Source organism: Bufo bufo, chromosome 2 (genome assembly GCF_905171765.1).
Source record: "Bufo bufo chromosome 2, aBufBuf1.1, whole genome shotgun sequence".
Classification (NCBI taxonomy): domain Eukaryota; kingdom Metazoa; phylum Chordata; class Amphibia; order Anura; family Bufonidae; genus Bufo; species Bufo bufo.
Window position 1 is genome coordinate 214,205,600 of NC_053390.1, and position 14,128 is coordinate 214,219,727.

General features: G+C 47.1%; 1 protein-coding gene across 2 annotated transcripts in view; it reads left to right on the forward strand.

The window, feature by feature from the left end:
• The first annotated feature begins 428 nt into the window (after positions 1-428).
• LOC120988591 (MLX interacting protein) overlaps positions 429-14,128 on the forward strand; it is a 79,764-nt gene continuing 66,064 nt past the window's right edge. For both annotated transcript variants that reach the window (XM_040416143.1, XM_040416144.1), the window contains exon 1: positions 429-856. In XM_040416143.1, the coding sequence (XP_040272077.1) occupies positions 537-856 (320 nt within the window). In that variant the 5' untranslated portion in view covers positions 429-536. The remainder of the gene's footprint in view (positions 857-14,128) is intronic.

The window sequence follows — 14,128 nt, forward strand, 5'->3', positions numbered from 1 at the left end:
TGTACTGTAAAAAAAAACATTTCCCGAACTCGGGTTCAGTTCCAAGTGGTACCTCATTCCCTAAATGTAGTCAATAGTTAATAGTCAATAGCTATAATCAAGCTGTCTGGCCACAAAAGTCACAGTGTAGCCCAGGCCTTAAAGGACAACTGTTGTAACCAGCGGTAGACATCCAGCTGTAATCTCTAGAGAACAGTCACAGTCTGCAAATCCCACCCAGCAAGAGGCACGGACAGGGAACAAAAGAAAGTGGAAGCATCTGCCAGACTCCACCGATCAGCAGCAAAACACACACCCAGGAACCGTCCGTCTACGTCACTGAGTGGGCGTTGTCGAGGGCTGGTCAACTTAGCAGCCAATCGCAAGCAAGACTCCTCCCCCTTTGCCTTATTTTGCAGTATAGCCGGCTTTAATAGGGCGGGTGACGCGTGACGTCAGTGAGGCCCCCTTTGAGACTGGCCTCGTCTGTGACAATAACGCAGCGAGAAATCGGTTCCGCGGACGGGAATGTCCCGGTGCTGGCTGCCGGAAGGAGGATGATGATGGCTACAGCGCTGCCCATGCGCCTGGCGCACGCCGCTGTCATCGTGAAGCAGGAGCCGGACGATGACTCGGACACGGACGAGCCGAACCTGCTGCTCAAGAAATTGGACAGCACCGAGGCTCAAATCATCCACAGCGGCCACTTCATGGTGTCCTCCCCGCACAGCGAGCACCCGCCCAAGAAAGGCTACGACTTCGACACGGTGAACGAGCAGGCCTGCCAGACGTACAGCTTCGGCAAGACCAGCACATGCCATCTGTCAATAGACGCGTCCCTCACCAAGCTGCTGGAGTGCATGACCCTGGCGTACAGGTACTGTGCCACCAGTGATGGGTGCCAGGCAGAGCCTCTTGTCTGCTGGCACAATGCAGAGAACATTATGGATTCCCTTCTTATATAGCGACAACATGCTCTGTAGCGGTGTATGTAGACTGTAATCTCCTTAATCTCCTACCTGATACAAATCAGGGGCAACTATCAGCAGGAGGGTAACCCTGGGTGCTCTGCCCTCAGCCAGGTGCTGCCCCTGGTGTGTGTGTATATGTATATGTGTATATATATATATATATATATATATTACATACACACAAAACAAACACTCCTGGGCAGCACCACCAACCAAACAAACGTACAAAGCGGAGTGCCAGCGGCTGAGGCAGTGGTCCTACCGCCTAAACATCCATAAAATATATGAGTACCGCGGCACTTCCATAAAGTGACATGTGCTTTGTTCACCAATAAGGCGCGACGTTTCGGTTCACTCCATGGAACCTCTGCTTGAAAAAGGTTCCATGGAGTGAACCGAAACGTTGCGCCTTGTTGGTGAATAAAGCACATGTCACTTTATGGAAGCTCGTAATATATATGTATTGGACAGTGCCATCACTAATCGTTTGCCCTCATTGCTTTGAGGGGTGCTGCTTGGAGACGCTATAGGGCAGGCATGCTCAACCTGCGGCCCTGCAGTTGTTGTAAAACTACAACTCCCACAAAGCCCTGCTGTAGGCTGTTCGGGCATGCTGGGAGTTGGAGTTTTGCAACAGCTGGAGGGCCACAGGTTGAGCATGCCTGCTATAGGGTGTCTATGGTACAGGTATGAAGCCTTAGGGTATGTTCACACGGTGTGCATTACGGGTGGATTTACCTGTGGGAAATCTGCACTGTACCAGCTACGTAGATGAAAGTTTTAAAAATTTCACGTACACGTTCTTGAAACTTTTTTCCTGCAGTGCGGATTTTGACATCTGTAGCATGTCAGTTGTTTGTGCGGATTTTGCATAGCATAAGGGTGAGATTTGGGTCAAAGCCGTGACAAAATCTGTGGATTTGGGCGCAGAACCCCTTCGAAAACTGCACGAAAATAGGCAGAACCTCCACTGCTGTGTGCTTAGGATGGCTGTACATTATTTTGTTGGGACCAGATGATCTAAAGGTTCGGGAATGTTGGATTTCTACTGCCTGATTTATTTATTTTTCTCGAGAGGGATAAGCGGCTACCTGAGATGTCTGGCGGCAGCTTATCCCCCTCTCCTTTTATGAGAAGATATGGGGTGGTCAGGAGCAGCACTTGTAGGATGAGCCAGTGTTGGTGGAGATTTCGGTTCTAATCTACGTGTGGTTTAGATTCTAGTAAATGTACCTGGCTGGCTATACCTGCCCCCATACCGCCCACTGCTCGCCCTGCTCCATCTAGTGGTGATTGGAGCGCAAAACCCCCAATAAGTCGGAAAATTCTGTCCAAACGGGGTGTGCGCAGTGTCGGACTAGTGGTTCCTTAGACCATCCAGAAGAAAATATTCTTGGGGCCCAACTCCTGTATCATCAATAAAAATAAAATAATTGGCCCTAGTGGCAAGTGATTGGCTCCCACAGCAGCCACATGTTGTTGTTTTTTTCTCCTGAAACTTTAGGGCCCACAATATTAGAGCCTGGGCCCTCCTGAGGATCCTCCGATACTGTGATGGACCAGTGTGACCCTGGGTGTGTGTCACATCTTGTGACTTTTGATGATGGCATTTTTCTGCCTTAGGAGGTTGATAAATGCCCCCTTTTGTGTGGAGCAGCGACTGTGACCATGACCATGCCCCTGCTATTCCATACAAACCGTATGGAAGCTACAGAAACAGCTGTGTAAGAGGGGGATTCTTTCCCCCCCCTAACTTTGGAGGTCATTGTTGATATTTTAATATGGGAGCGTCCCCTGATATCTCTGGCACTTCCTCTGGAGGGGGTGGGGGTGTTGGGGCAGAAATAGATTTGTACGGGCATATACCAGACGCCAGGTTTCTGTGATATCTGGGAGGAGGGCAGTCATATACTGTATTTTAGAATGGTAAAAATTCCACCAGCTGCTTCCATTGTCCCTCGTCCTAGGAGCGCAGTCTGCCGCCTGGACTGTGTGATGCCATGTACATTGGGTAAACTGCGCAGCCTCCTCCCTGTACAGGGCTATCTTTATGTTTATAGATAATGTGGGATTTTTGGGGGGTTTCTTTTGGGCTACTTTCACATCTACGTTTTCCTTTTCCGTCATAGGATCTCAAAACTGGAGGAAAACGCTTCAGTTTTGTCCTCATCCATTGCCAAAGGGGACAAAACAAAACGGAACAGAGTACACCAGAATTAGGGCTGAAACGATTACTCGATTGAATCAAGTAATTCGACACAAAAATAAAAAATCAATGCAAATTTTTTGCATCGAGGACTCGTTTGTGTCATGTGACCACGGAGCGGGAGTGAAACGCTTGCTATTACTTACTGCTCCGTGGTCACCCGCCGGCCCGTACCGCGCTGCACTGGATCCTGACACATCGCCAGGCCATAGTGCACGTCACAGCGCTGTGTGACGTCAGGATCCAGTGCAGCGCGCTGAGGAGAAGAGGAAGGAGCTGTGGAGCGCCGCCCCTACAGGAAAGGTAAGTATTTTATTTCACTGGCGCTGGGGACATGACACTGAAGGGGGACAGCTGGCAATGGATGGCATGGAGGGGCAGATGGGAGTGGGGGACATGGAGGGGCTGATCTGATGGCACTGGGGGACATGGAGGGGCTGATGGGAGTGGGGGACATGGAGGGGCTGATCTGATGGCACTGGGGGACATGGAGGGGCTGCTCTGATGGCAGTGGGGGACATGGCAATGGAGGGGCTGATGGCACTGGGGCAGTGCAGCTGAAAACACTGGGCTGGGGGAACGGAGCTGATGGCACTGGGGGAACTGATGCACTTGGGCTGATCACACAGGGGGGATCGAAGGGTGTTGGGGACTGATGGTAGGGGGTCGGATGAGTTAATCAGATTACTCGATTAATCGTAAAAAATAATCAATAGAATACTCGATTACTACAATAATCGTTTACTGCAGCCCTAACCAGAATGCATTCAGTTTTGTTGTTCCCATTCTGGACAGAAAAAAAGCTGCACATTTTTGTGTGCGTTCTGGGATTCTGATCAAGACGGATCCGGCATGACACACAAAAAGGACACAAACGAAAACGGATCCGGTGCCCATTGACTTACAATAGATTTAGTGCCGGATCTGTCATGGCCATAGAGATAATACAACCGGATCCGTACAGAACAGATGCAGACGGTTGTATTATCCTAACGGAAGAGTTTTACTGATCCATGACGGATCCAGCAAAAATGCTGATGTCAAAGTAGCTGAAGTTATTGATGAGTTTGTAAAGTTTATATTCTACAAGGTTTACTGCTCTAAATATGGGTAATTGTGCGTCTGTTATACACTTGGGAATGAGCATGTTAGGGTACGGCTGCACAGCACTTTCTGGAATGACAGGGGTTGAATTGAGACTTGCATGTTTGCAGCGACATGTGAACCGGCCAAAATCCAACAATATAGTATTTTAATTTTTTTGATGTGTCACAGTTGCACTGCGACCCCAATCATTTCTACGGCTGCCCTGATACACTGCGATACTTGGCTGTCACACTCCAAATCGCGGAGTAACTGTACCCTAAAGCTCTCAGCTCTAGATTTTTTATTTAACTTTTTTATTTTTTTTTGTGATTCTGTGTAAGACCCCATACAGTTTAATGGCTGTACTGCTTCACAGTGATCTGTGGTCATGCGATGGGTGTCATGGACAAACAAGACCATATCCACAGCCTTAGGGCTCATGCGTATATATATATATATATATATATATATATATATATATATATATATATATATAATTATTATTATTTTTTTCCGTGTTCGTTCCGCTTTTTTTTCCGTGTTCGTTCACTTCAATATGTCCGCAAAAACAGAAATGACTCGTGTGCCATCTGTTTCCGTATGGATACGCAAAAAAAAAAACAGATGCAATGCGGATGTTACACAGGCGTCATCTGTATTTTTTGCGGACTGCAAAAATACATACGTTCATGTGCATGAGCCCTTAAATCTAGTAAATTTATGTAAAATAGCCACATTGTAAGTAAGTACCACATCACTCTAAGGTCCTAAGTTCTGAATCTGGGTCAATATTTGCATAAGGCCTTATGCACACGACCGTAACAGTCTCGCAACCGTATTGTCTTGTGGACATGTTCTATCTTTTTTGCAGGGTCACGGATCAGATATACGGATGCCAACAGCAGATGGTTTGCTGTCCACGTGTTTTTTTTTTTTTTTTTTTTTTTTTTACAGCTCCATTGAAATGAATGGGTCCGCATTCGATCCACAGAAAATGTATGCAGACCAAAACTACAGTCATGTGAATGGGGCCTGAAGTTTACACTATACGTCCCTCTTTGCAACCAGTTTATATTCTCCAGTGAATCTACATTAAAGCAAATCTGTCACCTAGAGAATCAATATTAAACCAAAAGTATGTCCTTATAGTGCTTCATACCTTCTTTCTATAGGTATTTTTCCTTGGAGCTCTCTTTTTTTATATCTTCATAAAATCAAATTTTGTCCATTTGCTAATGAGGCATTAAGGTGCCCAGAGGGGCGTTAGTTTCATTCAAAGGTGCCCAGGCCCCTACAGAGCCCAAGGACGCCTCTCCTCCACTCATACGCTACGCCCTCAGCAGTGCCGTTGCCCCGCACCCGGCTACGCCACGAGAGGCCAATAACCCAGCCCACCCTTTCTCTTCAGCATAGCCTACAGGCGCAGCTCCAAACACATCCTGCGCTATTCCAGTTTAACTGAGGATAAGTGACATTTTCGGCGCATTCCCAATGAAACCGTTAAAGCTGATGCCCTCAGTTGAGCTGAAAGAGTGCAGGCAGTGTCCATAACTGCCATGGGCTTTTAGGGGGCCCTGTTCTCATGTTAGGTGGTATTTGAATGTGTAGAAGGCCTTAAAGTTGTCCAGGATTAGAAAAACATGGCCGGTTTTCCCTTCACCCATGACAGCACCATAGAGAGAGATGGATCCACCCCCGCAACTGGACGGGAAGCCCCAGAGCAATCAAAAAGGGAACACCCACTTCCTCCCTCAGTGTGGTTTCCTGTACTCCGGACAGAGGAGCCTGGTACATGCAGCCTCCAGGGCTGTGAAACAAGGAACACCTTATGAACTTAGGTTATACAGAAAATATTTGTTGTGTGGTTGGTATTAATCTGTTTGGTGCCTTTAGCATGATTGATAGGTTTGAATATTTGTTGGGCTTCAGGGCCTGGTGTCACGGAGGAAGTTAGCAGATAACTGGAACTTATAAATAAACGAGCGACTGGCTTGATCCCAAACTAAGGAGCTTATAGGTGAGCCCTATAAAACCCTAAGAGCTCTCCCACACTGAGGGAGGAAGTGGGTGTTCCCTTTTTGATGGCTCTGGGGCTTCCCGTCCAGTTGTGGGACGGATCCATCTCTCTCTCTCTCTCTATGGTGCTGTCATGGGTTCTGGAAAATACAATTAACCGGTAAGTGTAATTATCATTTTCTTCTAAAAACAGCACCTCCCCTGTCCATGGGTTGTGTCTGGCATTGCAGTTCGTGCAATCTGATCAGGCTGTGGTTGTCTTCTTCACGATCCATGTTGTATAGATCCCTTAAAGCTTTCGTTATTTGTGCTTAGTGGAGCAAGACTGTCAGTCATGTAGGAAATGCTTTATTAAAGGGATATTCTCATCAGCCATTAATACAGTATACTTAGGATGGTCATGATTATAGAAAGCTTATAGAATGGGGGTGTTTTTGGAGGAGCACACTTCTTGGTCTGTATATTCAGGGCCGGCCTTTGGGGTGTGCGGCCGCACAGGGCGCCATAGCAACAGGGGTGCTGGGCACCCGACAGCTCGCAATGTAATATGCGGCAGGCGAGGCTGTACTTGTGTTCTCCCTCGGGGCGCCCCCTCCATCTCCCCCTCCCCTGTCTGACCTGATTCCTCCTCCCCTGTGTCTGACCTGCCTGCTGCCCCCGCCGCTGCCAATAAGAAGAGAGACAGGAGGAGGAGGGGAGGGGCTGTGGCCACTGCGCCACCAATGAAGATAACTGACCTGAAATACAAATACAGGAGGCGGGTGCTGGAATCAAATAGCCGGCACCCGACCTTTGTGACAGGGAGCTGCGATCAGCTGCAGTTGAGTTAACCCTTCAGGTGCGGTACCTGAGGGGTTAACTGCCGCTGATCGCAGCTCCCTGTCACAAAGGTCAGGTGCCGGCTATTTGATTCCGGCACCCGCCTCCTGTATTTGTATAAGAAACGTTGGTGGCACCCCCCCCCCCCCCCCCCAACACCCCAGTATAAGAAACATTGGTGGCTCAGTGGGAAGTGCCAATGAGGGTTAAAAAATAATAAAAAAAATTAACTCACCTCCTCTAGTTGATCGCGTAGCTGCCGGTCTCCTGTTCTTTCTTCAGGACCTGTGGTGACGTCACTGAGCTCATCACATGGTCCATTACCATGTGATGGATCATGTGATGAGCACAGTGATGTCACCACAGGTCCTTTGACAGGTCCTGAAGAAAGAACAGGAGACGATCAATTGGAGGAGGTGAGTTAATTATTTTTTTATTTTTTAACCCTCATTGGCACTGCCCACTGCGCCACCAATGTTTATTATATTGAGGGGGGGCGCACTGCACCACGAATGTTTATTATATTGCGCCACCAATGTTTATTATATTGGGGGGGCGCACTGTGCCAATGTTTATTATATTGAGGGGGGGGCGCACTGCACCACCAATGTTTATTATATTGGGGGGGCACTGCGCCACCAATGTTTATTATATTGGGGGGGGGGGCGCACTGCACCACCAATGTTTATTATAATGGGGGGGCGCACTGCGCCACCAATGTTTATTATACTGGGGTGTTGGGGGGCGCACTGCACCACCAATGTTTATTATATTGGGGGGGCGCACTGTGCCAATGTTTATTATATTGGGGGGGGCGCACTGCGCCACCAATGTTTATTATACTGGGGTGTTGGGGGGGGGGGGCGCACTGCGCCACCAATGTTTATTATATTGGGGGGCCCACTGCGCCACCAATGTTTATCATACTGGGGTGTTGGGGGGGGGCCCACTGCGCCACCAATGTTTATCATACTGGGGTGTTGGGGGGGGGGCGCACTGCGCCACCAATGTTTATTATATTGGGGGGGGGCGCACTGCGCACAACGACTGGTTAGGGAAATTTCACAGCAGAGTGCGCATGCGCTGGGAGCCTCGCCGGCGGTTAGGGTAGGGAAAAATTATGGGCCAGTGCACAGGTGCGGTGATCGGATGGATGTTCTCAGCTGGACACCGGCCGACACTGCGCATGCGCTGGGAGCCTCACCAGCGGTTAGGGTAGGGAAAAAGCACTGGCCCGTACGTAATTTTTCCCTTCCCTAACCGCTGGTGAGGCTCCCAGCGCATGCGCAGTGTCGGCCGGTGTCCAGCTGAGAACATCCATCCGATCACCGCACCTGTGCACTGGCCCATAATTTTTCCCTACCCTAACCGCCGGCGAGGCTCCCAGCGCATGCGCACTCTGCTGTGAAATTTCCCTAACCTGTCGTTGTGCGCCTGCACGGTGCTGCACACCTCCTCTTCACGTCATGTCCGGTGCGACCGGAAGTGACGAAGATAGGCAAATCTCACGAAGTAGGGAAGTATAACATTACACCGGCCTTTGGGGTGTGCGGGCTGGTAACTACTTGGTTGGATAGTCAGCCAGCCTATGCCATGATGCCAGCAACAAGCAGTGTGTTTTTATTTTTTTGTTTTGTTTTTTTTTGGGGGGGGGGAAGGGGCGCCACAAGGTTAGCTTGCACAGGGCGCCTGAACACCTAAGGCCGGCCCTGTGTATATTATGTATTATTTGCAGTGCCATAATTTGGTTTATACCAGTCCTGTCCTCGGCTGAGGTGGGTTCAATGGTACCCAGTCCAGGCAATGCCTAAACAGTAAACCACACATTATAAAAACAACTTTTGATATGCCATAGAGTCTGAGAGCTGAGGCCCCTGACTGAAATAGTTTTTTACTCTTCTTTTATGCCTGTTTTCAGGTGTGTAAAAAATCTGCCAAATCCCTGGCCCCTTCCATTCCAAAGTTGCGATGGTGGTGTAAAAACACCCATGTGACAAAATATTGTCGCACGGGCATTAAAAAAAAAAAAAGGGGGTCTTGTGACTTTTTATGCAAAAAATTGGCGTAAAAATGTTAGTAAATGGACCCCACAGACTTTCTATGGAGGCCATTTTCCTTTCCTTTTTTTAGCAATGAGTAGACACAGCGCTGTTAGCGACAGGCAGGGGTCTCAGCGCTTGAACCCCCAACAATCGCAACCTTTTTGATATGTTGCTATGATGCATTTACGTTTTTGTAAAGTCTATTTACTGTTTCAGCATGAATCGCTTCTTCTGCTGGTATGGATTTTCTTTGTGCGTTTTCCCTGACTGACGAGGCATGTGTGGTTTTGTCATTTTCAGCATAACCCAAAGTGTTGCAATTTCCTGTGAATAAACCCAAAATGATAGGAGTGAGCGAGCTATAAAGTTCCCAGACAATCCATTTATAGTCGTGTGCTGCAATAAACGTACAAGATGGTGACCGCATAGTTATATCCACCCACAATGGCCATGTCCGTGTAAGCCGTCCAGAAACCATCCTGCGTCTCATGAAAATAAATGAGAGCTGAGGATTTACTCGCAGCTCCATCATGGCTTCTTGTATATTTACTGCCTGAGGGCTAATGCACACGGTCGTGGCCGTATTGCGGCCCGCAGTACACGGGCACCGGCCGTGTGCATCACGGATCGCGGACCCATTCACTTGAATGGGTCCGCAATCCGGGAGATGCGGAAGGGAGGCACGGAACGGAAGCACTACGGATTGCTTCCGTGGGTTAACTGTACGGGCCTCCGCACGGCAAAAACTTACTGCATGCACTACTTTTTTGCGGTGCGGACAGTCGGATGCGGATTGCGGAACCCCATTCAAGTGAATGTGTCCACGATCTGCATGCGGCTGCCCCACGGTGGGTGCCCGTGCATTGCGGACAGCAATTTGCTGTCCACAGCATGGGCTCGGCTAGCACACTGTCGTAGGCATGAGCCCTGACACTGCGCTGAAAGCAGGCAAACATTTCCCATAGACGCTTCTTTGTCCTTGTGAATAAAATTCCATAGCTACTTGTACTGCACACGACTGCACAAAATACGGATGTGGTCTATATATCGTCTGTGTTTCTTTGACTTCAACGGGTCCGTGGTCATAATCTACCTTTTTTGCAGAATGGACATGCGGATACAGAAAGCATATGGATGGTCCATGTGCTTCCCTCATCCGTATGTCCGTTCTGCAAAAAAAATAAAACATGTCCTATACTTGGCAGCATAATGTGGACTATAGACCTATTGAAGTCAATGGGTTCACAAAAAATGTGGATGCAACACGGGTGGTATCCATATTTTGCGGACTGTAAAAGACATATGGACATGTGCACGAGGCATAATTGTCTTCCATGTTTGATAGGAGATGTTGGTGCATAAAGGGCCATGGTTCTTCCCTGGTCACCTGATGATGTTTCCATGGTCTGCAGAGAAGGTTGCCGCCATATCTGGCACATAGTTATTACTGTGCAGTGGTTTGGCAGTGAACTACTAACCCCTAATGGAAACTTGTGGTGATGTGTGATCGGGGTGTGTAAATCTAATTATGGATACAGAAGTAACAGAATGTTAAGCGATTGTTCTCATATCCATGATAACCCTTTGGCTCTAGATTAAATAGGTAAGAATTTCCTAAAATCCTGTACAGTACAATATTGTACGTGTATGGTTGTACACTAGCCATGAGCGTGTCTGACGTCATGTCAGATTTTGAATGGAACCAAGGACGCTCTTGAGGCGGCGGTCTGCACACGTCCATGCTAGTCACAGCAGTGCCTGTGGAAACGCCTTGGCATATGGAGCCTGTTTGTGGCCGTGGGGGTTGGAGATTTTCTGTTTGTCACATAAACCATTGGGACTCCTCTACTTCTACACCAGGGAATGCTTAGCATGGCTCCTTCTGAGATATGCTCTAGTCTGAATCACTTAAACCTAATAATATGCTTTGTCAAAGATCTGCTGATATGATGATGAATATATATATATAATCTCATGGATGTCCTTTATGCAGATGGAAATTTGTCTCAAGACTGCAGCGGAATGGCAAATCCTTATCCAAATCTGGTTCAGAGTTAGGCCTTATGCACACGACCTTATTTATTTTTTTATTATAAGTGTGCTAGCTGCATTTTTTTGCGGATCGCACGCTGACCCATTCATTTCTGTGGGGTCGTGCACACATCTGTATTTCTGGTGAATCTTTGTAGCTATTCTGCTTCTTATAGATGATCTCCTATTCTTATTGCCGATGAGAATAGTCCATTTCAATTAATGAGTGATTGCGGACTGCCCATGGAATCGTTTTATTTTTTTAGATGACATAAGACTGTTCTGTTTGTTCAGTCTACCGTTCATCGTTTTTAGGGCGTTGTTTTGGCCTGTGATGTACATTACTGCAAAACTTACTAAAACTTGCAAATGTAAAAAAAACAAAACTATTTATATGTAAGGAATGCAGTTTTTGCCTGTGGCGCAAAATGATTTCAAGTGTGAAGGTCTGATATACACTCGCCTAAAGAATTATTAGGAACACCTGTTCTATTTCTCATTAATGCAATTATCTAGTCAACCAATCACATGGCAGTTGCTTCAATGCATTTAGGGGTGTGGTCCTGGTCAAGACAATCTCCTGAACTCCAAACTGAATGTCAGAATGGGAAAGAAAGGTGATTTAAGCAATTTTGAGCGTGGCATGGTTGTTGGTGCCAGACGGGCCGGTCTGAGTATTTTACAATCTGCTCAGTTACTGGGATTTTCACGCACAACCATTTCTAGGGTTTACAAAGAATGGTGTGAAAAGGGAAAAACATCCAGTATGCGGCAGTCCTGTGGGCAAAAATGCCTTGTGGATGCTAGAGGTCAGAGGAGAATGGCCGACTGATTCAAGCTGATAGAAGAGCAACGTTGACTGAAATAACCACTCGTTACAACCGAGGTATGCAGCAAAGCATTTGTGAAGCCACAACACGCACAACCTTGAGGCGGATGGGCTACAACAGCAGAAGACCCCACCGGGTACCACTCATCTCCACTACAAATAGAAAAAAGAGGCTACAATTTGCACGAGCTCACCAAAATTGGACTGTTGAAGACTGGAAAATGTTGCCTGGTCTGATGAGTCTCGATTTCTGTTGAGACATTCAAATGGTAGAGTCTGAATTTGGCGTAAACAGAATGAGAACCTGTATCCATCCTCTGATGGCTACTTCCAGCAGGATAATGCACCATGTCACAAAGCTCGAATCATTTCAAATTGGTTTCTTGAACATGACAATGAGTTCACTGTACTAAAATGGCCCCACAGTCACTAGATCTCAACCCAATAAAGCATCTTTGGGATGTGGTGGAACAGGAGCTTCGTGCCTTGGATGTGCATCCCTCAAATCTCCATCAACTGCAAGATGCTATCCTATCAATATGGGCCAACATTTCTAAAGAATGCTATCAGCACCTTGTTGAATTAATGCCACGTAGAATTAAGGCAGTTCTGAAGGCAAAAGGGGGTCCAACACCGTATTAGTCTGGTGTTCCTAATAATTCTTTAGGTGAGTGTATAAGCTCAGCAGCATTACCCTAGAAGCATCTTACCTAAGATATTTGGCGCATGCGCTGTGGACTTGTGCTCTGGACATTTGTATTCTGTACACGTCTGGCTTGTTTGCTTGCAGGGCTCCTCTCCTGTGCACTTGCTAGGGGAATGACCAGGCGCAGTGCCAGGACTAAACAAGAGCAATTTGTTGCAAAAGCAGGACTGCACCTGTTCACTGCAGTGATGAGCCGAGCATGCATGGGATTTGCTGAAGGATGTCTCCTGCTCTTCTGTAAATCTCAGACTGGGCAGCGATCAGTGCTGTCCGTTTACATATAGATGACTCCTAAGCTTGTGGATATCATTGAGAGGACTCTTAGGCCTCTTGCACACAAGCGTATGTATCTTGCGGGCCGCAAAAAATACGGATGACATCCGTGTGCTTTCCGTATTTTGCGGAACGGAACAAATGGCCCCTAATAGAACAGTACTATTCTTGTCCGTAATGTGGACAATAATAGGTAATGTTCTGTTTTTGCGGAACGGAAATACGGAAACGGAATGCACACCTTCCGTTTTTTTCTTTTTTTTTTTTTGCGGACCCATGAAATGAGTGGTTCCGTATACGGTCCGCAAAAAAAGTAACGGAATGAAAATACTTTTGTGTGTAAGATGCCTTATGTTATTTGGTCAGTTATTTCGAAAGCCAGGTGTGGGTCAGAAACACAGAAGAGATGCAAATCAAATAATTACACCTGATTTCTGAGTAGGCTTCACATCGGGTAGGCATGTTGGCCGAGCCCGTATTGCGGTTCACTGGCAGATGCGGACCCAACTTGAATTGTGTCTCAATCTGGAAGATGCAGAGCAGAAGGCCACGGAAAGCAATACAGAGCGCATCTGCGGTATTTTGATCTGTCCCTCCACGCCGGAAAAAAATAAAACGGTTTGCTGATACATTCAAGTTGGAATGGATAGTAGGAATTCTGCATCTTTTGCTTTTCACATTTAGGCCTCATGCACATGACTGTATCAGTCCACAAATCGTGGATCCGCAAAACCCTGGTACCAGCTGAGTGCATGCTGCCATTTTTTTAAGTCCTGTCCGCAGAACGGACAAGAATAGAAAATGTTTTTTTTTTTGCAAGACTACAGAATGGACATACGAACGTGCACAGCACACAGTCGTCTTGTCCGCATCTTTTGCGGCCTCATTGGATAGAATGGGTTTGCATCTGATCCGCAAGAAGTGGGAATCGGATGTGGACCAAAAATACAAACGTGCATGAGGCCTTATTCAGATGTCAGTGTATCACGGACTCCATGGACGGCACACATAACCATTGATTTTTAATGTGTATTCACACATACATGATTTACCAGGGTTACACCACAGAAGCGTGCCTGATTTTTGTCTGTTTATGGATCCATCACGCCCATTATAATTTGTGGATCTGTGAAAAAACATGGACACAACATGGATGGCATACGTGTTTCG